General features: G+C 41.0%; 1 protein-coding gene across 5 annotated transcripts in view; it reads right to left on the bottom strand.

The window, feature by feature from the left end:
* PDLIM5 (PDZ and LIM domain 5) overlaps positions 1-27,175 on the bottom strand; it is a 123,104-nt gene that overhangs the window by 22,542 nt on the left and 73,387 nt on the right. For 4 of the 5 annotated variants that reach the window (XM_082236379.1, XM_082236378.1, XM_082236380.1 and 1 more), the window contains 10 exons: positions 26,445-26,617; positions 25,272-25,308; positions 21,559-21,588; positions 16,829-16,939; positions 15,778-15,882; positions 14,696-14,824; positions 12,741-12,950; positions 10,440-10,586; positions 8,889-9,026; positions 815-999 (listed from right to left, as the gene is read on the bottom strand). In XM_082236379.1, coding sequence (XP_082092505.1) covers positions 815-999; positions 8,889-9,026; positions 10,440-10,586; positions 12,741-12,950; positions 14,696-14,824; positions 15,778-15,882; positions 16,829-16,939; positions 21,559-21,588; positions 25,272-25,308; positions 26,445-26,617 — 1,265 coding nt within the window. The remainder of the gene's footprint in view (positions 1-814; positions 1,000-8,888; positions 9,027-10,439; positions 10,587-12,740; positions 12,951-14,695; positions 14,825-15,777; positions 15,883-16,828; positions 16,940-21,558; positions 21,589-25,271; positions 25,309-26,444; positions 26,618-27,175) is intronic. The other variant, XM_082236382.1, reaches the window with a different exon arrangement.

The following is a 27,175-nucleotide window of genomic DNA, read 5'->3' as shown; positions in this document are numbered from 1 at the left end:
AGCCTATAAGGGTACAGATTTGTTAACTAAGCCATAAGGCACATCCACACAGGGCAGTTACGTCCACTCCCTTTTCAATATGGCACCACAGACCTATGTACCTTGAGAACTGTATTTTTAAAAATGTTTTCTGTGTTATTGTCAAAGTAGAAGTTTCCTGCAGGAAAAATATAGGAGTGGAAACATTTATTCTCCGCAGAACTGGCTGTATAAGTGCATCATATTAATAATTAATAATTACTGATATACTTGAGAAGGGTGGCCTTTTTTGTATGTATTGTATAAATGATGCCACATACTCTTATTATAAAAAAGGACCCCTGGACAGTTAAGTCCAGTCAAAGGCGACTATGGGGTTGTGGCACTCATCTCGCTTTCAAGCAATGGAGCCAGCGTTTGTCCACAGACAGCTTTCCGGGTCACATGGCCAGCATGACTAAACCACTTCTGGCGCAACGTGACACAGTGATGAAAACCAGAGCGCATGGAAATGCTATTTACCTTCCCGCCGCAGTGGTACCTATTTATCTACTCGCACTGGCGTGTTTTTTCAAACTGCAGGAGCTGGGACAGAGCGACAGGAGCTCACCCTGTCAAGGGGATTCGAACCGCTGACCTTCTGATCAGCAAGCCCAAGAGGCTCAGTGGTTTAGACCACAGGGCCACCTGCATCCCTATTATATCCTTTAACACACTAGCAAAGTAAGGCAACTAAAAACTCGAACTTACAAACGGGAATTATCCTCATCATTTAACCTTTTCCATATACTACTTTTGCATTTTTAACTGAGCAAATAGTAGCTGGTAACTGTACCTGGCTGATTAGAAGATTGCCAGCTTGAGGTTTTGACTGCATACTGAGGTCCTGTCGGCTTGACAGCTGGCACAGATGCTGGATTGGCAGGAACTGGTCCACGTGTGCCGTTCTCTGGAGTTTCAGGCATGCTCCTTACTGTGGCAGCAGTGTAAGCAGTAAACTGTGTTTGCTCCTGGGAATCACTATTTGGAAACAAAATATTATCCCTTAGTTTAAAGCATTCACAAAACAAGGGTAGATGAAGTTAGATGGATGTGCTCTTGATTTACATAAATATGAAGGATAATTTTTATCTGAAACTCTATTCTGAAATATTTATCTTTCATTATATCCAACACACACACACTCACAGAGCAATGTATTTGTCTTACAACAATTCGGACTCAGGGAATATGACAGCTCTCATTTTCAATGTTTTGAAACCCAAGCACACACTGAAATAGCAAAATGCTGAGATCAGTTACACAACTGGTACATAATGCTAAGGTATAGTGTTTCTGAAATGCCCAAGACAAATGAACAAACAAATCAGGAAAAATGCTTTTAAAAGATAAGCTTACACCTCTGGAAATAAGAAGCTTATTCCAGGTTGCACTGTGGCTGATGTCACTATTGAAAATTCAGTGTTTTTGTTATCAAAACACTGGACAGATGCACCCAAGGCTTTCCGTTTGAAGCCATTCCAGTAGGCAAGGGAAACTAGTAGATGCTTTAAGTCTGTTATTTTTTTGCTGCTACTTACTATTACAATTATACAGTTGTGCCTCGCAAGATGAAAAGAATCCGTTCCGTGATTCTCTTTGTCTAGCGGTTTTCTCGTCTTGCGAAGCAAGCCCATTGACGGATTAGAGGATTAGTGCTATTAGCGCTATTAGCGGCTTTTAGCGGCTTATTAGCTTATCGGATCAGCTGATAAGCGGCTTAGTGGCTTAGAAAAAGGGGGGGAGGGAAAAAACCCCACAGGAACTCGCAATACATTTTCATCTTGCGAAGCAAGCCCATAGGAGATTCGTTTTGCGAAGCACCTCCAAAATGGAAAACTCTTTCGTCTAGCGAGTTTTCCGTCTTGCAAGGCATTCGTCTTGCGGGGCACCACTGTATCCCATCTTTCCTCCAAGGAGCATCTAGGGTCTGAGTACATGGTTCTTCCTCTTTCGTTTTAACCTCTGAGTCATACTAGGCTAGGCTAAGAGATAGCGATTGGCCCAAGATCACCCAGTGAACTTTGTGACCGAATGGGGATTTGAAAACGACTCCCCTTGGTCCTAGACATTTCACTCACAATACCACACTCATTATTACACACAAATTAAATGAGCACAGAATGGAACGCTATATGTAGGATGAATGATAACAGTAAAAAATATAGCCATACAGCTGCAATGCAACAAACTATGGGTATTTTAATGGAAGGGAAGGATCCAGCCTTGGTGGAGAGTGGCCTTTTCATGAAACTTTTGATTTATGGCTCACTCCAATGCCTATTGAGCTTAGAAGGAGGCTCTCTGTCAACATTTGCGGCAGGTCTCACACACCAATAACTGTTGGAACTGTTTTTGTAAGATGTACTTCATCAAATCAGAAAACATTTTTCTCTTCTGCTGCTGCACTCCCTCTGGGCATCCTCCCAGTGGTAATCTTTACATCACGTTCAAGTAATCATGGAAATGCTGTCAATATGCAGCACGACGACTTAAAAAGCGCTAATTTCCATAGCAATCGGCTTTCTGGCATAATTCTGTGTATCAGTCAGACTGATTAATGGGACAGTGTTTTGAGGGAAGAAAATCCCACATTAATATTGAGAAACACTAACACAGAGTTGCTCATCTGTCAAGTTCATTTAACACAGCCAGCAAAAAGCTCAAGAATGAGCCCCCCTGGCAACTGGGTACCTCCCTCAGAGGAATGCATCTTTTACCATTAAAAGTAGTAAAGGACTTTTAAGTTCCTTGAAGTGATACAATTTCCCTGATCTGTAGCTTTAAGAAAGCCTTTCAAATTGCATTTAAGAATCGGGGGGGGGGGGGAGAGAGAGACCATGTGCCATGAATGCGAAAGGTTTCAGGTTCAATCCCCAACATCTGCAAGAAAAGAGATTCTGCCAGTTACTTGGCCTCTGGATAGTGTTGACTCCCATCAGCCTTGACCATTGGCCATGCTGGCTGGGACTGATGGGAGTTGTAGTGCAGCAAAACCTAGAGGACGAAAGGCTCCCCACCCCAAGACAAAGGTAGATGGATGAGTCCGACTCAGTACAGGGCAGCTTCCCATGTCCTTCTTTTAAAAGACATAAGGCAGGCAGGCTAGAACATGTTATTTAATGCATCGCCATGTGCTTTTCATTTTCTTACGTATGATAGGTTGGTACTAATTAAGTTTCAGTTTTAGGCTGAAACGACCAACACTCCTTTTATCAAAAGAGCTAGTAAAAAATCAGAGAAATTTTGAAGGTGGGAAAGGAGACTTAATTGCTGTGAGAGCTCTGGCCCTTTTCCCCTCGGCCCTCCTATTCCTGCTGCCCCTTCCCCATCTTCCATCCCCTCAGATTCTCTTACTTTCTCTTTGCGACCAAAAGGGCCAAACCAGATACGACGGGGCAGCCATATTTGTTGTTCATGTGTCTGTCCCGTTTGTGCACTGAAATGGAGGGAATTCAAAGAGGCATGCAAGTGAGAGGAGCTTACCTCTTGACACTTCGCCTCCCTGAGATCTGTCACTTCAGGTACTTTTCTCTCAGCTCACTTCCAATACCGGAGACAGATTGGGAGAAAAAGTGCCTGAAATGATGAAGTGCTTTCCTAAAGCAGGAAAGACAAAAGGGGCTCACACCCCACACGTCAATGTGTGGAATAGTGAGATGGAAAGGGTCATTGACATGACTGTTCCTAAGCCCCCTCTCTCACCATGGGAAGTTTGGGAGGCTGCTTGGTTTACCGAAAAGCTTCAGAAGATAAAGGAGGCCAGACACTGTCTACAGCAGGTGGCACACGTTCTGGTGTGAATCTGATCAAAAAGAGACACGAGTGCATAGCCATTTCAACTGGATGGCACTGATGGCTGTGAAAAAAGCATCTCTCTCTGCCTCTGTTGCATCCTCAGTGAATCACCCAAGTAGGGGCTATTAAGAATGGTAAATTAGGTGGTCCAGACCAGAGTGGTATCATTGACAGAAGACCAGTCAATAGCCTTCTGTGAGAGATCTGTGAATCACTTTGAGGGTGTGTGTGTGTAAGGGTATGATTTTCTCATCTCATTTCAATTCACAGCAGAGATCTATCCTGACAGTTTACCTGAAATCAATACTTCCCATGTCTGACTTCTGAGGTTACATATGAGGATATTTTGCTTTCAGCTTCAAGATTTAGAAACCTGCTTCAAGTCCTCCAGAGATCAAATCAAACTCACTAACTGTTAAGAGCATTGCAGCTGGAAATATAATTTGAACATGCAGAAAATAGAATTAATTAAATTTAGTAAAAAGCTAAATTAGCGACAGTGACTAATGAAGAATGAATTAGAGCAATAGAGCCACTTAAGTAAAAGTTAATGAGATACAGAAGAGCTGAAGTATGCAAAGCACTTTCCTAACCTATGTATTGCATTTCCCCAAGCTAGTATTAATTCTGTAAAGTAGATCTCTACATATAATTTTAAAAGATTTCCCCCCCTCTTCCTCATCTACCTAATTTATTGCCATATTCTTGAAGAACAATGAACTCTCTCGGGCTTTTATGGGGACAAGACAGAGAACTGCTGCAATCCAGGAACTCCCTTTGGTGCAAGAAATTTAAAAAGTCACACATCATGCTGTACAGGTTAGGGTGCTCTTTTGTGAAAAGGAATGAACAAATTTGCACCATTGTCTGCCTAGATTGCAACTTGGTACATGAGCAACAAGCTAATGTACAGAAGTGCTTCAGAAAGTTAAGCAAAACAGTGGGGCGGTCATTCCCAGGGCAGACTACAGAGGTCAGAAAGGCCAGACATCTGCTGGATTCTTTAGATCAGGAAGCCTACAGTTCAGAGCCACTACTATCATTTTGCGTTGAAGAAGAGAGTAGCAGGCAAACATTCCTGGTCAAAAATCCCCCACTAGTGAGATGGCTTGCCCATACAGATCCCTAAACACTGGCCATAGTGCTGTTAATTCCAGAAATAAGTAAATCTACACAGAAACAGTTTATTTTTCACCACAAAAAGCAATTGACTCTAACTTTTAAATACGTTTCAGTACCCTCTGTAAGCAAAACCATTTCTCAGCAAGATTTGTGCTCTTTAATCCTTCCAGTTTTGTTTTCTACATTAAATGTCAAATTTTATTTTAGAATACTGTTCCAATAACAAGAAGCCGAAAGCACCAGCCTGAAGATGACGAGTGAGACCTCGTCGAAACGTCGCACAGACACCCCGACTCTTACACGGGAAGACACCCGAAGACACCAAAACCTGCATATATATATATATATATATATATATATATATATATATATATATATATATATATATATGTTTGCCCCATATTCCCCTAATGCTGGCCCTCATGGTACCCAACCATAATTAACCATCGTTTTCCTAATGTTCTGTACAAGTCACTTCCCTCTAGCTCCACCCAACATTCTATTCCCCCACTGCCAATCAACCTTCCCTTTCGACTTTTATTATAAATATTCTCTCTCTCTCTCTAAAACAATAACAAACAACTGTTTAACTACCTTTGCTTTAGGACTGCAGCCTTAGTCGTGTCTCTGTTTTAAGGATTAGCTTCTAGCTAGCTTCTAACTGAAATCTACTTTTTGCTATGTTTCAGGCATCTCTTTTTAAAAACAAAGAGAAATGCACCAAGTATTTAAAATGGTTCCACCTTTTTATCACCAGTAAAAGGAGGGAGGTATTGAACTCTAATCTGTGGTTTCTGAAATGTTAAACAGAGATCAACAGATGTAGAAATAAACCTGCCATTTCATAATGTTTGCAGGCGTAACAGAAATGTTTGGAGGAAAAATGCCTGCACGATGGCAACATAAAAAAAATGCTTGGTGCCAAGGTCACAGGAGACACAAAGGGAGAAGAAATTCTTACTTTCCACCCCATAATCCTAGTCTGCTCTTAAAAAAAAACTTTCCGCTGTAAATTACAAAGGTAAATGTTTATGTTGCTAAAAGTAACAGTGTTTCCAACGGTTTATAAGGAAAAAGGAGGAACTGCCAGGCTCACAAAGAGGCAAAAAAGAACAAATAGGGTAATGCTATTCAAGTTTTTTTTTTGCCTTGGATTCTGTTAAAAAGGGCACACGCAATAAAGGTGTGAGAAGTGGGAATCCAAGTTGCATCAAACACAAAGCATTCTTTTTCAGAAGCAGCATAATCTGTTTCCTCAAAACACACCATGGTTTCCTCCATAACACTAAATCATTAGTGTTACAATCCTAGAAAGGTGTCAATTATGTGCTAATAGAGGGAGTTTGGAAATTCACAATTTAAAAGGCAGCCAAGGCAGCCACTTGCCTGGTACAAGTAACAGAGCAAATTATACTTGCATGTTTTACAATGCCACCTACCTGTGTTTGGGCTGCAACTGCAGCAAAATCCTAGATATCTACCCTTGGACTTCTAAGTTCCCAGGGAAATGCATCCCTAGGACAGATGTGCACAAAGTTCTCTCTGCCTTCTCTCATTACATGACCAATGGACTTTTGCAACTAGATTGCAGTCCCTACAAAATTTTCAAATTGGAGCCCAGGGAGCACATGCTTTCCCCCTTCCCGCTCCAAGCAAATTCTCCTCCCTTCCTTTGTTAAATGTGCACCAACAGAAACCAGAGTTCACCCACAATCAAAGTTTCCAGTTCCATTTTAATCTATGGTTTCAGTTCAAGTTTATAAAAAAAAATTGATTGATCATGTTTGTCAAAGGCGCTTCCCATCCAAAGAATGCACACAGCAGAGAATGAACTCTTTATTGTCAAAAGATAACACAGTCACTTCTGGAGACCTACACACACCAATCTAGTGCTTAGGGAGCTATTCCCAGGTTCGTGTTCTGTGGAACAGGTGCAGCAACTGGTGACCACTCCCCCTCCACCAATTTATGTACCTTTCCCCAATGGGCTGTGAACACCTAGTTGGAGACTACACCTGCAAGGAAGCTGCTTTGGCTCTTCCCACTTCACTTCTCTCCTGGTTCTGGGAGAGAGTGGTGCAGAAGAGGGTGGGCAAGCACCTGGCCCTTCACTTGCCTGGCCTGCCTCTGCCTCCTCTTCCTCCAGCTCTGAAGCTTCCCCTGCCCCTCTGATTCTTGCCTCCTGGCTGGTACAGGTCCTCACACACCACTGCCCCCTATCCCCAAGTCAGACTCCAGCTGCCCTTCCCCCAGTACACACTCTGAAGAGGAAGAAAAACCACATTTCTGAGTCCGGCTCCTAATTAGCAAATCAGTTTGCAGAGAGTTAGCATTGCATTTACATACAGGTAGTGGTAGCCAAATTGTGGTGGTAAATAAGCAATTGACTAGGCCACATTTCCCCACTCGTGTCCTAGTCTAAAGGGTATGTCCATTCCAACCACTCTTCCTGTTTTCAGAGGTGCAGGAAGTGAAGAAACTTTTGGTGTCATGCCCCTGTGTTTCTGCACTGGATGGGTCAATTCAAAGATATTCTATAGGCAACCGACATAGGACTAGAGTAAATGGCAGCGGTCAATTGTATGGAAGCACATTATGTATGGAAGCACATATGCAGCTACACTAGCACAAAAACAACTCCTGTTATTTAATGATAGAACAAGCCTTTGAAGACTGACTGCTTTCAACTGACTGTGCTGCTGAAACGTGAAACCCTATACTCCTGTAGTTTCATAATATTTTCTCATATGCCTACGATTTTTGAAAACGTTCCCTCTTTCCAACCTTTTTCTGCACCTCACTATTGTGAAAGACATATGGTAGTACTTTCATATATTATAAAACTGGCCTAGAACTGGCATAACAACCCAGATTTGGGGAGGGACAAGGACAAAGTTTTATGAAGTACCAAAAAAAAGTTGTGCATCAAAAAAAAAAAAAACCGGGGGGGAAGAAAGACACTCATCTGGCTGCAGAATACATAACAGACATTCACTGCTCTTAAGGAATTCATGATACAACAAAACAAAATCCTTTGTATACTGTGACTTGGGATATTCAGAATTATGCCTGCTCCTGAGGTACATTAATAGTGAAATGGTCCGTGTATGCCAAGCTAGAGGAAACTAGTTTGCTAGACACAATAAATGAGCTAGTTGCATCTAAACCATCAAAACACAGACGTCTGGTTTGTAGGTTAAATAAAGCGTCCAAGGAAAGTTAGGTCTAATGTTACCATAGTTGTGGTCAGGAAGTATGACACAGAACAAAATGTCCCACCCCACAAGGAAACATGAAACATTTTATGGAGTAGCTGTCAAATGTGTATAAAACCATTTATTTGCTCCCCATTTGCCGACAGTAACAACCTCATAAGATTAAGTCAGTGAATATCTGAGGAAGAGAGACTCTCTGTTCCAATAATACAATAATGTGGCTTCTTCACTGATGGAGCTGTTGCCAGTACCTCATTCAAAACGATTGATTCCACTCTGGTAACATTTTCCCACCTTGCGGTTAACAAAAAGGTCACACCTCTTTTAAATTAAGGGAAAAGGTTCGGTGCTATGCAGCACATCACAAATTCAAGACAAGTTGGAAGGCCACCACCAACCTGCACAATTTATGATGACAGCTTTTTAGTGATTAACAGCTCTGTGCCCCCCCCACCTCCACACACACACACACACACACACACACACACACACACAGCAAAACTTCCCCCCATGCAGCAAGATTCCCTGTCCCATTCTATTAGGTTGTAATGGATATTTTGCTAATAGTGACTGATCAGTACTGGTGAAAATAAACCGCAAGAAGACCTCCATTGCTGGAGCTAAGTACTACATGAGTGGTATACGTGAGTGTGAATTAATTCATGACAGTCCATTAACAAGTTAGAAGATAAGAAGTCAAAGGAGTGCAGAACCATTGCTGTCGCACACTCTTACAGTCTCCAGTTTCTTTGCATCTCGAAAGCACTTGCTGATTGTCTTGATGGTCTTGTACTTTCCAGAGTTGGTGGTTTGATAATAGGAGTAATGAGAAGGGCACCCAACAGTGTACGATAGGTACTGTGATCAGAGAGTCTGGTAAGCATTTAAAGAGAATTTACTTTGGCAGCTGGTTTACTCACAAAGTAGAAGGTTAACTAGACATGCTACAGTCGTGAGAAGCGAACTATCCAGTGCAATTCAGAAATGAGTCGCCAACTCTAAGGCAATGCTCCCTCTACTCACACTCCCCCCAACAGGGGTGTTGACAAGTACTTAAGGGCTTGGGACAGAGGCCTCAACAGCCCTGTAAGTGGGGGGAAAGGGGCAGGAGACCCAGGCTTCAGGGGCCTTTTGTCACCCCCTAATACCACCCCTGTCCCCCAATAATTTTAAACTGACTCATGATTCTGGTTGTAATATGTAATGCTCCTGAGCCTTTGAGAAAGATGTGCAGCCTCCAAATTTGACTCACCAGGCTCTGAGAAGCTTTCTAATCCCAGCAGCCAATAATAGCATCTGCAAAGGCTTTACTAAGCTCTACTAGCTATCCTTCTATCCTGTATTTTCGTGACAGCTTCAACTTATAGCAAGCCAAAAACAAAACAAAAAACCCTCTTCCCATATGCTTCTCTGTTCATTGCAAATATTTCTTTTTGAGGGAAATAACATTGCTGCTTGAGAATTATGAGGCATGCAAAATTCTATGTTGAACCAGATAATTCCAAGTTTTGGACACATCACTATATCAAAATTAGAAGGCTGGGCTGGATAGTTGTTCAAAAGTAATGAACAGAAACTGCTAAGTGCATCCAAATCACCTTGTATGGGTTCATTTAAATAATTAGAGTGACACATCCTGGATTCTGCATCCAATATAAAACCCCAAGGTAAAAAACTGAATTTTGGTTTGTGTGACGTGTTCAAGAAATGAGCAGAGCTAACTTACAATTCATGCCTTTTCAGCTTCTGCTGTGTATATTTGAAAGGAGTTATATTACTAAAGAATATATTCCCTCCCTCTGGTGCAGGTTCAAGTAATTAATTCACTCAGTTGGGGAAATGATGTGGGGTTTCGAAAGACAAATAATATCCCATACTATGTCCATGAATCTTGAGTGTATTGTAAAATGCTAGTACGCTGGTTGAATTCACACAACTATGTACTAAAGCAAAACAAACAGAGCCTTGACCCTCTGGTTTCTTACTGGGCAGCCATGATGGTGATAGCAGCTTCCACTTGTTTTAGATTAACAGTAGTTGAACATTGTCATCTGAATTTGGCTTGTTTTCATTAGCCAGCCAGTTCAGACAACATGGCAAATGGCAGTATTTCAAAAACGTAAGTAGAACTTTGCAGCTACCTCAGAGAAAGAATACTAAAGCAAACCTTTTGTTTTAGCATCACGTCTGAACCAGCTCTTTTAAGTTAGTACCACTGAATTTCACCACTTGCAAGTAAACATATTCCACCTCCCACCCTCCATGAGATACAAAGATATTCCAGACCTCCGTACAGCAACTGCAGCAGACACAGCAGCAGCGGCACTCTTAACTTGTGACGATTCCACCTTTGGAAGTAAAGTAGAGGGGATGGGAGCAAACGTTACATTACTTCCCAGTAGATTTTCCAGTGGCTCTTTCATAGGGTAGAAGCTTCAGTTCAAATGGAGAAAAATCAAGGAAGCGAAAGGATAAAGAAAAGGGAAATGAGAAATAAAATATACAAGACACATTTATAGAAGTAATTTCAAAGCTCATTCCTAGCAAAGCAGCAACAAAACTGCTAGCACATTGGATGGGGGACCACGTGTTGATTCCTGCGTTTAAGGGGATTGGGTTAGATAACCCTTGGGGTCCCTTTCAACTCTATGATTCTATGATTTTTTTTGGGGGGGGGGAGAGACATTTAAGCCACCTAGCGTACAATTTCATTAATGAAATTTTCATAACTGCTTCAGAGACTTTTAAACTCGGCTCTGTAATGGGAGTTTGACTATGTTCAACCCACGCAGTGGTGATGGCTCTCATATTTTAATCGAGACAAAACAGGAAAACTGTTGCCTTCACATTCTCTTTAAAGACTGCCTGGACTAATCTAATAGCAATAATGCAGCATTGTATGTGTGTGTGTGTATGTTAGGATTCTTTCCCCGTGTTGCAGTCATGGAATTGTTTTATCACATGATGGTGTATGTTTTCATTCCACATAGTCGGAAGTGATGGAGACAGGATGTTTATATTACTGTGTTTCCGTGATGTAGAATTATTGTCCTGTGTTCTCTCTCTTTTTTCTGTTTGATGCTGATGAGGAAGGAGCTGAGTCAGAATGTTCTGAGTGTATTATATGTAAATAAAGTAGTTTAGCCAATATTGCTGTGCTAGAAGAAGAAGAAGAAGAGTTTGGATTTGATATCCTGCCTTTCACTCCCCTTCAGGAGTCTCAAAGCGGCTAATAATCTCCTTTTCCCTTCCTCCCCCACAACAAACACTCTGTGAGGTGAGTGGGGCTGAGAGACTTCAAAGAAGTGTGACTAGCCCAAGGTCACCCAGCAGCTGCATGTGGAGGAGCGGAGACGCGAACCCGGTTCCCCAGATAACGAGACTACCGCTCTTAACCACTACACCACACTGGCTCTCTACTGGGTCTGTCATGCTGGCTGCTAACACTTTGCTGATCCTGAAGTGTGCTGATGTCTCTGAGGCATCAGTCGCTGTGATGTTCGGGCTGGAGAAAGACTTTGAGTCTCCCGACCGACCAGGAGTACAGTACTGAATGTGTTGGACTAGTCAATAGCATAGCTCTCCCAATATCTAAGTGCATCTTTGATTGATATGCAGTTACTGGAATCATAGCCATTCAAAAGTGAAGTTCAGCCTGCACTACTAACCCAGTATGGAAAAGTCAGCAAGGCCTGGCTGACTGAATTTATGCATTTTCCACTTTTTCTTCCTTAAGAATGTTATTGAGTCTGAAGCAGTTTCTGTCATCAATAGAGAATCCAAATCTAAATCCAACAGAGAATGTGGCATGCTTGCCCCACTGATTTCAATGGGGTTGCTGAAGTCCATAGGTTTTAATAGGCTTAAGCAAGCTTAAACTTTGTATCAGGTTTAGACCTTCCTTTTGATCTTCTTAAGATGTATCTCCATAATTCATTTAAAGCTTCAAATCAGCATGGTGGCTTTTATAAGGCAATTGTAAAGAAAATCTGATGCATGATCGTCTCTGATCGTCTTCCATGAATTTAAGCATGGAGTATTTGGTTTCAGGTCATTGGGACACAGAGCTTGAATTTTGTAATGAATAACTCACTTCAGATGTTAAAAGAAAATTAGCTGACCCCTCATAAAAACAGCAACCGGGGGTGGTGGGGGGAATGTATGAGATTATTTTGAGCAACATTAGTATTCAGAAGCATTATATATATTTTCAAAGTTACTAGACTCCCCAGAACAATCAGAAGAGGAGTGTCAGCATTGCTGTTATTGCTTAGGGTTAAGCTTCCAATAATTCCCTTGTGGCCAGTTTACCTGGCCAAAGACTTACTGTTATTGAAAATGTCACTCTGTCCATATTTACTAATTTTTTTGTTCTGTTTTTGTTGGACAAACTTTTCTGCAATGTATTCTTGGCATTTCAGAAAGAAAAGAATTTACTTTTACAGTTTAAATTTTATGGATAAAAGCAAAACCTCCCCCTTGCCATGCTTTTGCACACACACAAAATAAATACAGGGAGCCTTATTTCCCTTTTTTAAAAAAAGCACAGAAAATAATTTGGTCTTCAAAATTCTAGGATTCCAATACCTGCCAGGAAGAGGGGGCACCAATGCAGTTTTCCCAGTCTGGACTGTCAAAGTAGATCCCTCTGGAGCAATTGGAGACATAAGGGTCTCAAATGTCTGAGTTGCCACTGTGCTAGTCAGGGGTAGGCTCCTTTTATTATCAGCTTCATTTGCACCCAACCTTGCAGGAGCTGGGGAAAGCTCTGGAGAACCAGTTTTTATCCTACTTGACCTTAATTCAACAAGAATTATGATACATTAAACACAAATACCATACTTATTTATTTAAACGTTACCTAATAAAAGGCGTAACCAACAGTTATGGTGCTTGATAGGGTTTTCGGTTTTTTTTAATGAACTACATCTGTTCAAAAGACCTGTGGTATACAAATATCCGGTGTTTATATTTGCCAAATGTCCAATTCCCCCCCCCCCCCTCTTTGGATAACTCAAGTCAACTTTGGATAACGAGAATGCGAAGGCAGTCATGGTTTCCTTCCCCGGAGATGGCACTCCTCCAGCTCGTAACTGACAAAAATTATACGCCCAATTTCATTCCCTGAACTTGAATGTTACCATACTTAACACAGAACTTGGATGGTGGTCATAAGGGAGAACTAAAAATTATACTGAGTCAGGGTCACTTGACACAACTCAGAAAGATCAGCCAGTGTAGGATTTTAAGAAAGCCTGTGCGCCAACATTTCCAATTTTATACCAACCAGACTGCATATGTCTGGAGTACACACAACGCAAATTTCAACAGTCATACAGAACATGTCCCCTTATATCCATTTGACAAAATTTATATACTGTTTGAGTGTAAGAAAACCGCTAACCAGCTTACAACAAAAATGCTTATACATGCTGATGGGAGAGATGGCAGCATCACTGAAGATTAGGTCCGTGTACAGAAGCTATTTTAACTTGGGTGTCTAATGAAATACCACTGCAAGCAGAGATTTGCCTTTTACGTTGATGCTCATGGGAACTATTGATCAGAAAATCTGTGGTTTCTGCTGTTACTGAGTCCTGCTGCCATCTTGTGGACAACAGCATATCTACTGTAGGAACATTTGAACTATTTGTTCTCAGGGCATTGCATGTTCTCAGACTAGCCAAATGCAAGCATTTGCAATGCCATCAGTTACATTCTAGACCAGAACCAATTCAGAATAGTTTGTGACTTGTTTGAATTTTTCAGGAAGTGATGGAGAAAACACAAATGCTGTGATATGAAAGCAAGTAGCATTTGCTTTTGGTTGAGCTTCAAATACATTTGTTGTTGCCCCCAGCAAAAGTGGACCATACGTAAGAGACATTTTGAACTTCCATCTCTCGATCACATTGAATGTCTGAGCAGAGTGAAATACCTCACCTCCCCCTTCTCACTCATTCTGGATACAGACTGTCACTTGAGGTAGAGGTAGAGGTAGAGGTAAATGACTCCTGGAAGGTTAGGTCCAGCAGTTAGGTTCAGTCAAAGGGAACTATGGGGTGCAGTGCTCATCTTGCTTCAGGCTGAGGGAGCTGGCATTTGTCCACAGACATCTTTCCCGGTCATGTGGCCAGCATGACTAAACCGCTTCTGGCACAACGGAACATTGTGACTGAAGCCAGAGCATATGGAAATGCTGTTTACCTTCCCGCTGCAGCGGTGCCTATTTATCTACTTGCACTGGTATGCTTTTGAACTGCTAGGTTGGCAGAAGCTAGGGCAGAGCAACTATCTGAGGTAGAGCAGAGCTGTAGGATAGGTCTCAGAAGTAGGGAAGTTGGACTATGGAGAAAGTTGAGGAGAGAGGGAGAAGAGGCGGACAGGCAGGCAGAGAGAAAATTTAGGAAACCTAACATTCGCTGTTCTTCACCAAAGTTTGACAGGCATTTTGCGAGCTTCAGAGAATAAGTAATAAACGGTTTTAAGAAATAATTTATGATATGCTTTGAACAGAATGTAATAAATTAGTATGAAACTACCTAGTGTAGGTTGATGCAGTTTTGGACACAATGGCTACTTGGCTGCTATCACTTAAAATATGAACAGTAGCAGGTGGATATGGTGCACACTTGGGCAAGGCCTCCAATGGATTGTTGAAAAAAAGTTCTCTGAAGAAGAAAATAACAAAGTTTCTAACACCAGAAGTTCTCTTAGTATCCACCCCACCCCCAGCAATTGTACAAATGTATCTGAAGTTGGCTTAAGTTCCCATACTACGCGGTTAATTTGACAAACTTTACAGGCATGGCTATCTCCAACCAATTTCTGCTCACGTAGGATTCGCAAATATCTGTCTGTCGACAAAGAAGACAAAATGCTGTGCTAGCCCAGTGTTCCCCATCCTTGGGTCTCCAGCTGGTTTTCGACTACAGTTCCCATCATCCCAGACCTTGCTAGCTAGGGATGATGAGGGAGTTGTAGTTCAAAAACAACTGGAGACCCAAGGTTGAGAAACACTGGGCTAGATTAACCAGTTATGGTGAAAATCAGTGGTGGAATTTTAGAGGTACACACGATTGACCAGAAGTCTAATTCATAGACTCCAACAAGGATACACAGTTTCTGTTGTTATTTGTGCTGGCAGTTTCTGGGATTAGCTATGTCTGAGGTGGGGAACATCAGGCCCGGGGGCCAAATGCAGCCCTGTCTAACTAATCTGGGACTCTACACAGCCAGCCATGCCCCTTATTGGCTGCAATTCATGCCTGAGCTAGAATGTGTCCTTGAACTGTGGTAATGGTTGTCTGGAAAGAAAAGAGCTAGGCGGTGGGGGTGAGTCTGAAATTTTGCATGGCTGGAATACCGCCTAATATTCAAAGGTAGGATTTGCATCTACTGCCCCATTCAGTTTTTGTCTCTGGCCTTGCCCACCACCAACATACAGCCCCTAAAGGTTTTCTGTCAAGGGAGTGCCCCCTCCCCGGATAAGAAGGGTTCACCACTGATGGATGTGAAGGTGTTAGCCAGCTGGGATAACTCACTTTCCCATTAACAGGAAGTAAATAAGGCAAAGGAAGAACTTTCAAAACTAATAATCCAGTACAGAACAGTAGGTATTTACCTCTTGTGAGATGTAGTAGAAAGATTAGGACCAGGAAGATTGGTTGAAGAAATAGTGATAAGAGCTGGATCTGTTACCACAGAAGTACTTGAAGTTGCTTCTCCCCTGATAGATAGCAGTTTGTTTCAATTCCACCCCCAAAATCAGAGAATAAGTCAAGTTTATGAAGAAAATGTTAAATTCTACATCTAAATGTGATTTGACAGATGGTATTTGTGCACAAAACTATTAATCCATTGGAGTGACAGCAAGTCTACAAGAGTTTGGCACTGACTGGTAGCCACTGCCGAAGCAGAAGGTTGGAGCTTTTTCTAGATTTTCTAGAACTTATTTGGAACAGTCAAAGCTGAATTCACAATGCAATTCAGACCTTGGTGAGAATTTTCAAGTTTGTTTCATAACAGTGATAGGGAGATCCTAAAAGCTGTGTATGTTTTGCATGCCTTGAAAACACACTTGAAATTAAATAATGGAAGTTTCAGTAAAAATGGCAAGGGCATTCAGAACAAATCATAGTCCAATACAGAAATAACTTTTATTTTGGCCATGGAATACACATATACAGCTTCAATATCTCATTCGCACTATTAGCTCTTAAGTTGTTGTTTTTCTTAAAATTAATGAAGAAGAGCAATCCAGTTTGCCACAGCACCCTGCTTTTTGCTGTGTGCATTGCCCTGTGCAAAAAATATCTCACAATAATGCTTCCCCCACAATTAACAGCTTCTCATGCACACAACACACAGGAGTGCTGGCTGTGCCCAGTACCATTCATGGGGAGTGAGTATATTGGGTCCATCATTTTCCAAAATAGGGAGTGAGAATCCACTGGTCCAATAATAAAGAAGTGCCATTAAGCAGTGACAATTGTGACAAGGATAATGCTTGCTTAATTATCAAATTTAGTGCAAGTCTGATGAACTACTTGAGAATAATAATGACTTCTTCAAGTGTCATGTGCATTCATGTGTGGTGCAAAACGGTTTTCCACAATAAGGTTTAGTCATGTCAGTGAACCATGAATGGATGGAACAAGGACAGAGAAACAGACCTTTGAGCTGGCAACGGTGGTTGTTCTGACACATCAGGTATTTCGCAGGTCTGGGTAGCTACTGTATGGGAATGCTGGGTTTCCAATCCATTAGTTAGTTCTGTAGATATGCTTTATTCATAATAGTAACAGAGAACACACGATTTACTTAACCAGCCACACGTTTTGAGGCTATATAATATCTAGCTTAACATTCCATAAAACAAGAGTTGCTAAACCTCTAAGAAATGCCAGTGTGAGTGTTCAGAATTTCAGTAACAGAGGGGAAGATTATTGCTTTAGCCATAGGACACAAAGATAAATTCTGAGCTACTGATTTTGCACTAATTTTGCACTAAGCAAGGCTGCAATCCAAACCCCTCTTTTGCTCGGCTGAGGGGGACTTGGATTGAGTATAGACTTACCTCCACTCACTTCAGCCAGCTCAGCTGGCCTCCTGCTGGAAGAGATGCCCCTTTCTGCTCTCTGAAAGGTGGTTCACTGGCAGCATCACTGCCAGCACAGTCCAGCAGAAAGCACCCAAAAGGAGTATTCTGAGGGCAAGGCTTAGCTGGCCTGGGTTCCTGAAGTGCTCCCACAGCCAGCACTTGACAGCATCAAGTCTACCATGGGCCAAATTACTACCTAAAATTGACACGGAGCTCAGATTTTATCTACCAGCCTCACTTTCTACTGCAGCTGCCATGAATCAGTGGGCTACAGATCTGTTGCGAGCTCCATGTTTTGCAGAGCCTTGGTTGCAGCAGCAAGCAATATGGATCACTCTGTTAGCCACACTTTAGTTCCACTGAGATCAGTGTGGTGTAATTTAATTATCTCTATACTGTACCACTCATTTCAATGTTTCTAAAGCATGACATAAGTCTTAATCCAACCATCTCTCTCACTTTCCCCCCCTTTTTTGCTAAATGTGCTGTGGGTGCCAGCTCAAAAGGGATAAAGAAAAGAGAGAGAGACAATGGTACTGGGATGATAATGGGAGCGTAGATAGGAAAATGCCTGCATCAGTACATCTGTTCACCCTTTCCCTTGATTCTGTTCAGTGTAGATGTCTCCCCTCCACCCCACTCCGACCCTGGTCTGCTACAGCCAGCCATCTATGCTGCTTACTAACAAGCATCCAGATGTGAATTGCTGGGGGGGGGGATTAAGATTTGTGTGCTGTTGCCACTGACAGCACAGACTTTAGCATATGCGCCGCTGGGGTGCAACGATCCGCCCAGCGCCCCCAAATTTAGTTCAGCCCCCAAATTAACTTTTATTATGATATAAGAGTTAATTTTGTGTGCACGGCGCCATTGAGAATGACAAGCACCATCACTGAGTCTGACAAGCGCTGCTATTGTGAATGACAAGCGCTGCCACTAGTGCGGCGTGTCTTTGGTAAATGAGCACACAAAGCAGAAAGTCCTTTAGTGAAACAGTAGGTATGTATTTTGGTAATACCTAGGTATATATGTATTTTGTTTTTCTGACTTGATCAAAATTATTTATTATTTCATAACAGGTAGATAGTTAAGTACTTAGGCGGCTTCAGTGGTGGGAGCCTGGCGCACCCCAGAATTCGGTGCCTGGGTGTACATCTCTACTAGATACCATCTTTGCAGTAAAACTGATTGACACATCGTTCACCAGGGGAGGGGGGGACCCTGCATCAGACCCATATTTGTAGCTCAAAGACAGAGCTAATGGATTACAGCTGAGAATGAAATGGAATCTGGTAGTTATTAAGAACTTTCAAGTGTTCTAGCAGAAGGGGGTCAGGCATCCAGGTAAGTTGAATGCTCATTGTGCCAGGGGAAAAAAGTTTTTCTTGGACTACACAAAAGTGATGACAAAAGTTATGGGCTTGGAGCAATCTAAGCTGCTTTCCAGCCATTCAAAGTAGTCAAAATAGAAGCATGGGGAGTTTGGGTGAGATTTGGATGCACTGGACACTGTCAAATGCAACACAAATCCACGTACAATGAGAATTGATCAGTATTTCGATGGTATGGGTTGCAGCAAAAAGGGGAAGCAGTTAAGAAATGGAACTGCAGTAAAACCTGTGCTTATGGAAACGAACAGATAAAGAAGCACAGAGCTGAGATATGGGGTGGGCGCAGGCCTATAGTAGGAGATGGGGAGAGAAAGGAGTGGGGGGGGATATGTGTCATGTGAAAGCAAAGAGAGAAACGGAAGCAAGAGGAGTTCCAAGGAAAAGAGAATGTGCACTATATGTTATCCAGAGGGAGGAAACTGAAAAATAAAGCAATAGTTACAGAAAAGAACAACTTACAACTTTAGGGGGAAGGGGAGAAAGAAAAAGAAAACGTGTTACAACTATTGTCAAAGCAATGAATCCTATCTGCATTAATATAAATGTAAACGTGGTCTTCAGGGTGATTTGTGCTATGTGTGCGCCTGACCTGTATCAAACCCTGCAAATAAGGAGGGCCACCAGAAATCTCCAAAACACAGTTGTGATTGAGATTAATTGCCAACATTTAATTGAGCAATTGCCAGAGAAGAATACTCTTCTTTTTTTTTACACTGCTTTTATAGTGGCTTGCGACAAACTTAGAAATATTCACTTTTAACTTTCTCAGCAAAAGCCGTTCATTTCAACAGGCCTTCAGCAAGAAATGTTGCTCTTGGTGGTGAACAGTGCCTATTATCATTAAAAACAAGTGTTTCAGCACCTTAACATCTTTATTATGTATAGGTTTTTGTGGGCTCCAGTCCACTTCGTCAGATGCATGAAGCTATATCCATGAAAGCTTAGGCAACAATAAATTTGTTTTTGTTGCAAGAGACTAACATGGTTATCCTTTGGATAATATTGCAAAGGGACTATTCATTCTGCACATCCATTGTGTCTTGCAGTGGCTTTCTATATTTGGAGAATTCCCAGCATTTCTCTGTAACCTTTGAAACAGAGCACCACCACACCCTCCACCTTTGGTTATTCAAATATTACCAAGAAGTAGAGGAACCAGTTGTGTAAGAAATGACTACTCTTTGCTCCACCTTCATCCCTCTGAATTTGGGAAGTAGGATTGCCATATTTTAAAGAACAAAAAAAGGACACATTTGCCATCTTCTACTTTTAACTATGGATAGCTATGACAACTCTACCCATGAAAAAGAGAAAGTGTCCTGGAAAAAGAGGACATATGTCAACCCTATGTGAAGTGGCTCCTGGAAGTGTTTTAGACTAGTAATAAAGAATGGTGATATATAACATCTGTATGACACTTTCAAGTTTTCAAAGGACTTCAGATGCATTATCTAGAAATATTTCTTACAATCACCCTGTAAGGGTAAGGCTAGATTCACATCATACATGATACTGCTTTAAACAGTCATGGGTTCCCTCAAATAATCCTGGGAGATATAGTTTATTAAGGGTGTGCTTTGTGTGCATGGTGTAAATGTGGCCCTAGTCATTATTCTGTCTTGGTTAGACCACACCTGGAACACTGTGTCCAGTTCTGGGCACCACAATTTAAGATGGATATTGACAAGCTGGAACATGTGCAGAGGAGGGCAGCCAAGGTGACGAAGGGTCTGGAAATCAAGCCTTATGAGGAATGGTTGAGGGAACTGGGTATGTCTAGCCTGGATAAGAGGAAACTGAGAGACAAAAGGATAGCCATCTTTAAATATCTCAAGGCCTGTCACATGTAAGATGGATAAAGCTTGTTTTCTTCTGCTTTGGAGGAATGAACCCAAACCAATAGCTCCAAGTTTTAAGAAAGGAGATTCTCACTAAAGATCAGGGAGAAGATTCTGATAGGAAGACGTGTTTCACAGTGGAACAGACTCCCTCGGAAGATGGAGGACTACTTCCTTGGAGGTTTTTAAGCAGAGGTTGGATGCCATGTATGATCTTGTTGAGATTTGTGTGTTGCAGGGGGTTGGACTAGATGACCCTCAGGGTCTTTTCCAACTCTACATTTCTATGGTTATTACTCTCCATATACCAAATGGGAAGACAGAGGAGGATGAGAAAGACCGGCCTGCCTAGTCACCCAGTGAGTTCATGACAGAGGTGAAATTTGAACTGGAAACTGACTTCATAGCTCAGTTTCTTTAGCTGCTATAGGGCATTCTTTTGATTATGAACCAAGCTGGTCATTGAAGGAATAGTTATTATGAAAATTAAACCTATGATTAGGTCATAATGAATATACAGTCTACAAAATGGGCCCAAAAGCAGAGGAAAAACACTCGTGACAATAACATCTGCAAAACTGTAAAATAAGGTAAAATGTTCTAGTGCCAAAAAAATCACTTTAAATGTTACATAAAAGCCACAATACGTCCACATAACAAAAGTGAGTTTACATTGAATCAGACACTTCACCAGCTAAATGAATACACAGCACAGTGGTGTTTTCGAACATTCCTGAAGACTACTCTCTACGGTGCAATGCACATGCATTAAACAGAGATGTGTCATTTTATTACATCAACAAACGTGACAATTCAGTTCGTTTGAAAACAATGAAGTAATAATTAATCAAACCAATCTGAGATTGAGGTCCCCCCCCCCAATTGAAACAGCTTGTGGTTTTGAAAGAGTCAAATAGAATTTGATCACAAATAGCACACTATTGGTTTTTTAAAAAATTCTATAATGTAACCAAATAAAGCAGAAACACATCTTAGTAGTTTAACAGCTTGCCCTGGCATATTTCAAGTTTTCTGCACACGTGGCTGTTAATGTCAAACAAGTGAGCAGTTACCTCAAATCTCCATTTCCTGTTTGACTTGCCCTAGAGATAAGTCAACAAATAGTGAGCTGAAAATATTGTTAGGCAGTTGACTCTGGAGAACAAAGTAAATGCTACAGAAAAGAACTTTTGAAGCTGGAGTGGTTCAAGGCTTTCTTTTGTTTGCTTTATTTGTAATTATAAATAATAATAAAAATTTCCTGAAGGAGGGTCCTAATTAAGTATCTTTAAAAAAAATTAAGCAGAGCTTAAAGCTAGTAGGGAAATGTGGCTTCACTGGGTTTTGCCCTTCCAATGTAACTCTGGAATGGAAATCATGTGTGGAAACAGTACATTGACAATGATGCTTAGAACACAGTGCAGCAAAGAAGAGGAAGAATTGGCATTGTAGTAAAAGGTGCCTCCGCCTCCTCCTCTTTGCCCATCTTCAACTCTGAAGCAACTCATGTACCCTACAGTTGGGACGGATATTCATTCATTCATTCAGCCAGCCAGTCAGTTGTGTTATCTTGTCCAGGTCAATCCAAAGCAAATTACAACCAAGCAAATAGACAATAACCCGACACGGATACATTAAAACCAAGAGGAAAGAGAAATACAGTAAAAACATTCCTCCCACCCTAATTCACTCTTTTGCAGGGCTCTTTTGTTATTTCCTCCTTGCAGGGCTCTTTTGTTATTTCTTCTTCTTTTCCACCTATGTCAAATGCTATAATTTGGCTGACTGGCACTGGTCATGGCTTGTGGGCTAAAATCATGGGTAGGATCGATTAATTGCAAGCTCCTTAATGCAGCTGCCCAGGTGAGGGATGGCACCTCACTCCTGGCTGGCTCAAGATGAAGTTGCAAGGAAGTGGGGTCCTTGTGCTAGATGGACATACTCTGCTGACAGCTGGCTATGTCAGAATGGAGAGGTCTACAGTTCCCCTGCGGTGCTGTTGGGAGCAGATTAGGTAGGGCTCAGTCAACTGGCTGGTTCAGGACCCAAGCCAAGTGTTTGGCCACTTGTTTGGCTGCTTAGCAATTTATCCCAACCAGCTTGAGTTGAACTGCCTGCACTTCTATGTTGCCTAGAAATAGCAGATTTGCTATCAGTAAAAGTATGACCGTTTCATTGCACCATGTCTTCAATTGAGTGTAGGGAACAAAATGCAGGCATTTCTATAAGAAATTTGCTCAAACATATTTTTTTCTAAAAACACTACAGGTATCTAGCGGCCTTCTTTGCCAATACTGTCAACGTGTGTGCTATGGACAGAGTTCAAAAGACTTGAAGAATAAGGCAAGAGGGAAGAAATTAACTTAAAGGTAACATTTATTAAATACTCTTCAAGCTTCACAAAGCATAAATTAAATCAATATGTATTTGCTATAATACATTATATTACAGAGTAATATGCACCATCAAAGCTGCTATTAAGGACAAAGAAAAAAACCACCCCATAATAAATAAAACCTACACTCACTACCTCATACTATTTTCATTGGTTGTTATACATGGCCCTGTTCCAGTGTTATTTTTCCTAGGTTTATAGCCGAGGAGAGTTTAGAAACCATGTATGCACAGTGACATTTCTCTCAAGTTGAGCAGAGTCGCATTATGCTAACATTCCTAAAATCCCCAAAATGGCCTTTTTTCCCTTTAATGCATTTGAAACATTTACATCCCGCTCTAAAATGCACCTACTACTGATTTTGAAGAAGCTACATAAGGAAACTAACAACTGTTTCCATCAAAATCAAACAAAGCTGTACAGAATTAGCAGAATGGTTTCTTAATGTACTGTCCCTTTTCCATGTTAAACTACTGCAGCCTATTCTTTCTCTGCAATAGACAAGAAGAGTTTCTTTTCCAAGCTACTTAGAATATTCTATATGCCACTTGTGTGCTGGCTGCCTATTTAGATACTGATTTTAAAACAGAACATGTTCATCTCATTCTTTACACATCAGTAGGAAACTGTTAGAAAAAAAAGTGTAGAAAAGGCTAGAATTTCTCATGTAATCAAAGCTAATGGTTTTCATTTCTTTATTTGCAAAGCAAGTGGAAGAGAAAGAGGAAGAAGGAAGGGACACGTGCTTTGTTTTTAAAGCTTGGCAAGTCACTGGACGTTAAGGACACGTGCTGAGACGCCATGGTGCCAGTCACGTAATTTTGTGTATCTGGGACCTATGATGTGAAGGGGAACCTTTTCCCTGTGGAAAGAAGCGACAGAAGAGATAGATAAGAGAAGAAAGAGGTTTGCATCGCAGCCCACTGCATGCAAGAACCTGAACATGCAGGATTTCATGCACTTTTAGCAACTCAGCTCCTTTACACTAACTGTACTTGCACTGGGATGCAAATTTCTAGCACCAAGGCTGACAAGAGGCACTTGACAATGTGTGGTTAATACCCACTGAATTCTCAAAAGCTAGAACAAAGCCTGGCTTTTCAGCTGTTTTTTTTGGGGGGGGTGTCTTTATTATCCTTGTCCCTTCCATGGCTAGCTAAATCAGAATTGTGTAATATAAGAAGCCATGCAAATCTTCAAACGACATTATTTACACAGGTCACAAAAATTAGCATTTCCTGGTGCAGAATCTTGATTGATTTTCAAATGCCAACTCCATGCATCTGTTTAACTCTGTTGAACACAGCCCTGCCAACATATTTGTCTTTAATTGCACCATAAACTGCAAGGCCAGTATATCACAAGGAATACTGTCCTTTTGATGTACTGCTAAAGCCACAACAAACACTCCACACATCCCAAGCATTTATAAGTCTGCTGCGACTGGTTGTAGAAAATCTGTTCTGTTACGAACTAGTGATGGGCAGACCAACTACATCTGATTCAGAACTGATCCAGTAGATACAAGTTTAGACAATAAAAAAGGTGTGTAAGGCTTTCTGCTTCCACTTGGTAATCTAACAGGTCCCATTGCCCACCTAACTTGGCCAAGACAGATGCCACCACTTTGTATTCCTTATAGCAAAGTTTGGGACAGCTGAATGTCTATAGTGGAGACCAAAGGCTGGAGAACCTTTGGTCCCTCAAAAGCTGTTGTACTATCATTCCAGACCACTGGCCCTGCTGGTTGGGACTAATGGAAGCTGGAGTAAGTGGTCTACCAAGAGGATCCCAACCAGGACAGAATGGGTACAGGCTACAGAGAAAGCATTACCACACATGTACATTTGTTCAAACAACTGGGCATCTTTAGAATCCCACCTGCCTGTCTCCTTAGTAATTTCACTTGCTTATCAAAGTGAACATTCAACGTAATTGGAAACATTCTCATGCCACTTCTATGAAAAGTGGGCCAAAGTTTAGTAACTACCACATGATTTTGAGAAAAGGATCATTTGCTTAATGAGTGAAAGGGACCGAATAAAGTTATGAAGGTAATCTAAAGATGAACGGGGTACCCAATATTCAAGATGAAGCACCTTTAAAAACGCAGTATAAATCTTATTCTCTGCTTTCTTGCTCCTGCCTTTCCATTTCTATACACAGCCTGAGAAAATGTGAAAATTGGCCAGGTTTTATAGCAAAATCCATCCTTACAAAAGTATGTCAAGAGTTTAAAAGGGTACTAAGTCTTACGCTACTATCTACAACAACGTGCAAACACTTTAAAAATGTCTTGAACTTTGCACCTACATGAATATTTTTTTTCACACTATTAATCAAAAATAAACCATGCAACACATCAAATTATATTTCAGATCAATAACTTACTTTGCTTTCTTTGAATTATCAGGTTCTGGTTCTTTCACTGCAAATAAATAAACCAATAATTACATTTCCATCAGAACACCACAGAAGTTTTAGTTTTTTTACATTTCTGCCATAATCCAGAGAACCACCAAGCCTAATTTCCTTTATGAAAAATAATGACATCTAGCATCCTCTAAAATCACAAGTGTCTTAGGTAGGGTGCCCTATTTTTAAAGGAAACCTGCTAGGTTCATTTTTCTTTATGGGCAGCTCACTCCAATCTTCAGCTAATCTTATCATTATTAATGATTGAATCTATAAATCTTAGTCCTGAAGTGTAAAACTATTGTTTCAAGCTTTTCGATATGCCTAACCAATTACCACTTGTTAAACTGTCATGAATGGTTTTTTTACCACTTTTCTGTCACCGTTTTTAATCAACAACACCCCTCCCCAATATTTTCTGACATTTCTGATTGGCTGCTTACACACCATACACGTAAAGCACATTATACACACACACACACACACACACACACACACTTACTTAAGAATCCTGGGAACTGTAGTTTACCCCTCAAAGATTTATAATTCCTAGCACCCATAACAAACTACATCTCCCAAGAGTCTGTTGCACTTTAAATGCATGGTATATATGCAGCCTCCCTCTCACTCACTCTCTTTTAAACAAAAGTATTTGTGAAATGTGATTGATTGACTAAATGTATGGAATAATCTCATTTGAGAAATTAAATATCACATTATGTAACTACCAAGCTTTACGGGTATCATACCTGGAAAGACTCAGGCTATTATTTAGAACAACAACAACAACAAACTTTTTCAGAGTAACTTTGAAAGACTGGCAAAAGTAATAGAAAACATTAAGCAAAGTCTCCTGGTAGCTGGGATCCAAAGAGCTGTTTAGATTCATGCAAGGGACTCATCCTACCCTACTGGGAAGTTTTATTCTTTCACCACCCAACTCTCAAAGTACTTTGGAAACTCTCCTCACTTTCCAAAAGGGGTCTACTGCATAGCACACACTGCACTGCTATTGTACCCACTGCTACTGGACCCACAGAATTAACTACACAGTTTTTAATTTTTTTTGCTATTATCTACTGAAGCTTCCATAATACATGATATAGGACAATGCCAAATGCCACAACCATTCAGAAAGCAAAAACTCACTGTGTTCAGTGCCAGTGATCTGTGCAAGGATGCGGAAAGAACGTGACTGGGTAGTTCCTGTCCTTGGGTGCCAGTCCTCAGTATCCTCAATCAATCGTTTCTTGCTGTTGTTGCTGTGAGTGGGTGGGTGGTAAAACTCTGTATTTGTATAAACAACATGCTTCCGAGGTGGACTAACAGAATAGAGAAAAGATGGAACACCAGTAAGTGAAATAAAATGTAAACAGCATCATTGCCTTTGCTATTATTATTATTATTATTATTATTATTATTATTAGCTGGTTTGCACATAATGTTAAACCACAGTTAACATACCTTGGGCTTGTTGCACCATCTAAACCCTGGTTCACAATTTGTTTATCTCCAAATGGTAAATCCTTGAAGTTTGTACTTGGCTTATAGTGCTGTTTTTAAAACAGCCACAAGTACACTTCTTGTTTGCATTAAATCATAGTTAAAACATGAACTGTGGTTAAGCATCACATGTGAACACAGCCACTGACTAAGATAGAGACACTAAATACCTGTGTTAAAAATCAGTTTCACTGAAATGTATGATTCATTTTTGCAAGTAAATCCATTTAAGATTCAGTCCTGCCCTTTTGTCGCAATGGTTGTATATGATGTAATTTGCAATTGATTTCTACCTTACAGAATGCATGAACACCAGCTAACATTACAAAACGTGCAGCAACATCTTCTCTCTTTTTCTTTTCTTGGTTCACACATTA

The sequence above is a fragment of the Podarcis vaucheri genome, assembly GCF_965113315.1.
Source record: "Podarcis vaucheri genome assembly, chromosome: 9".
Lineage (NCBI taxonomy): Eukaryota > Metazoa > Chordata > Lepidosauria > Squamata > Lacertidae > Podarcis > Podarcis vaucheri.
This window is presented reverse-complemented; position numbering and strand designations above follow the sequence as displayed.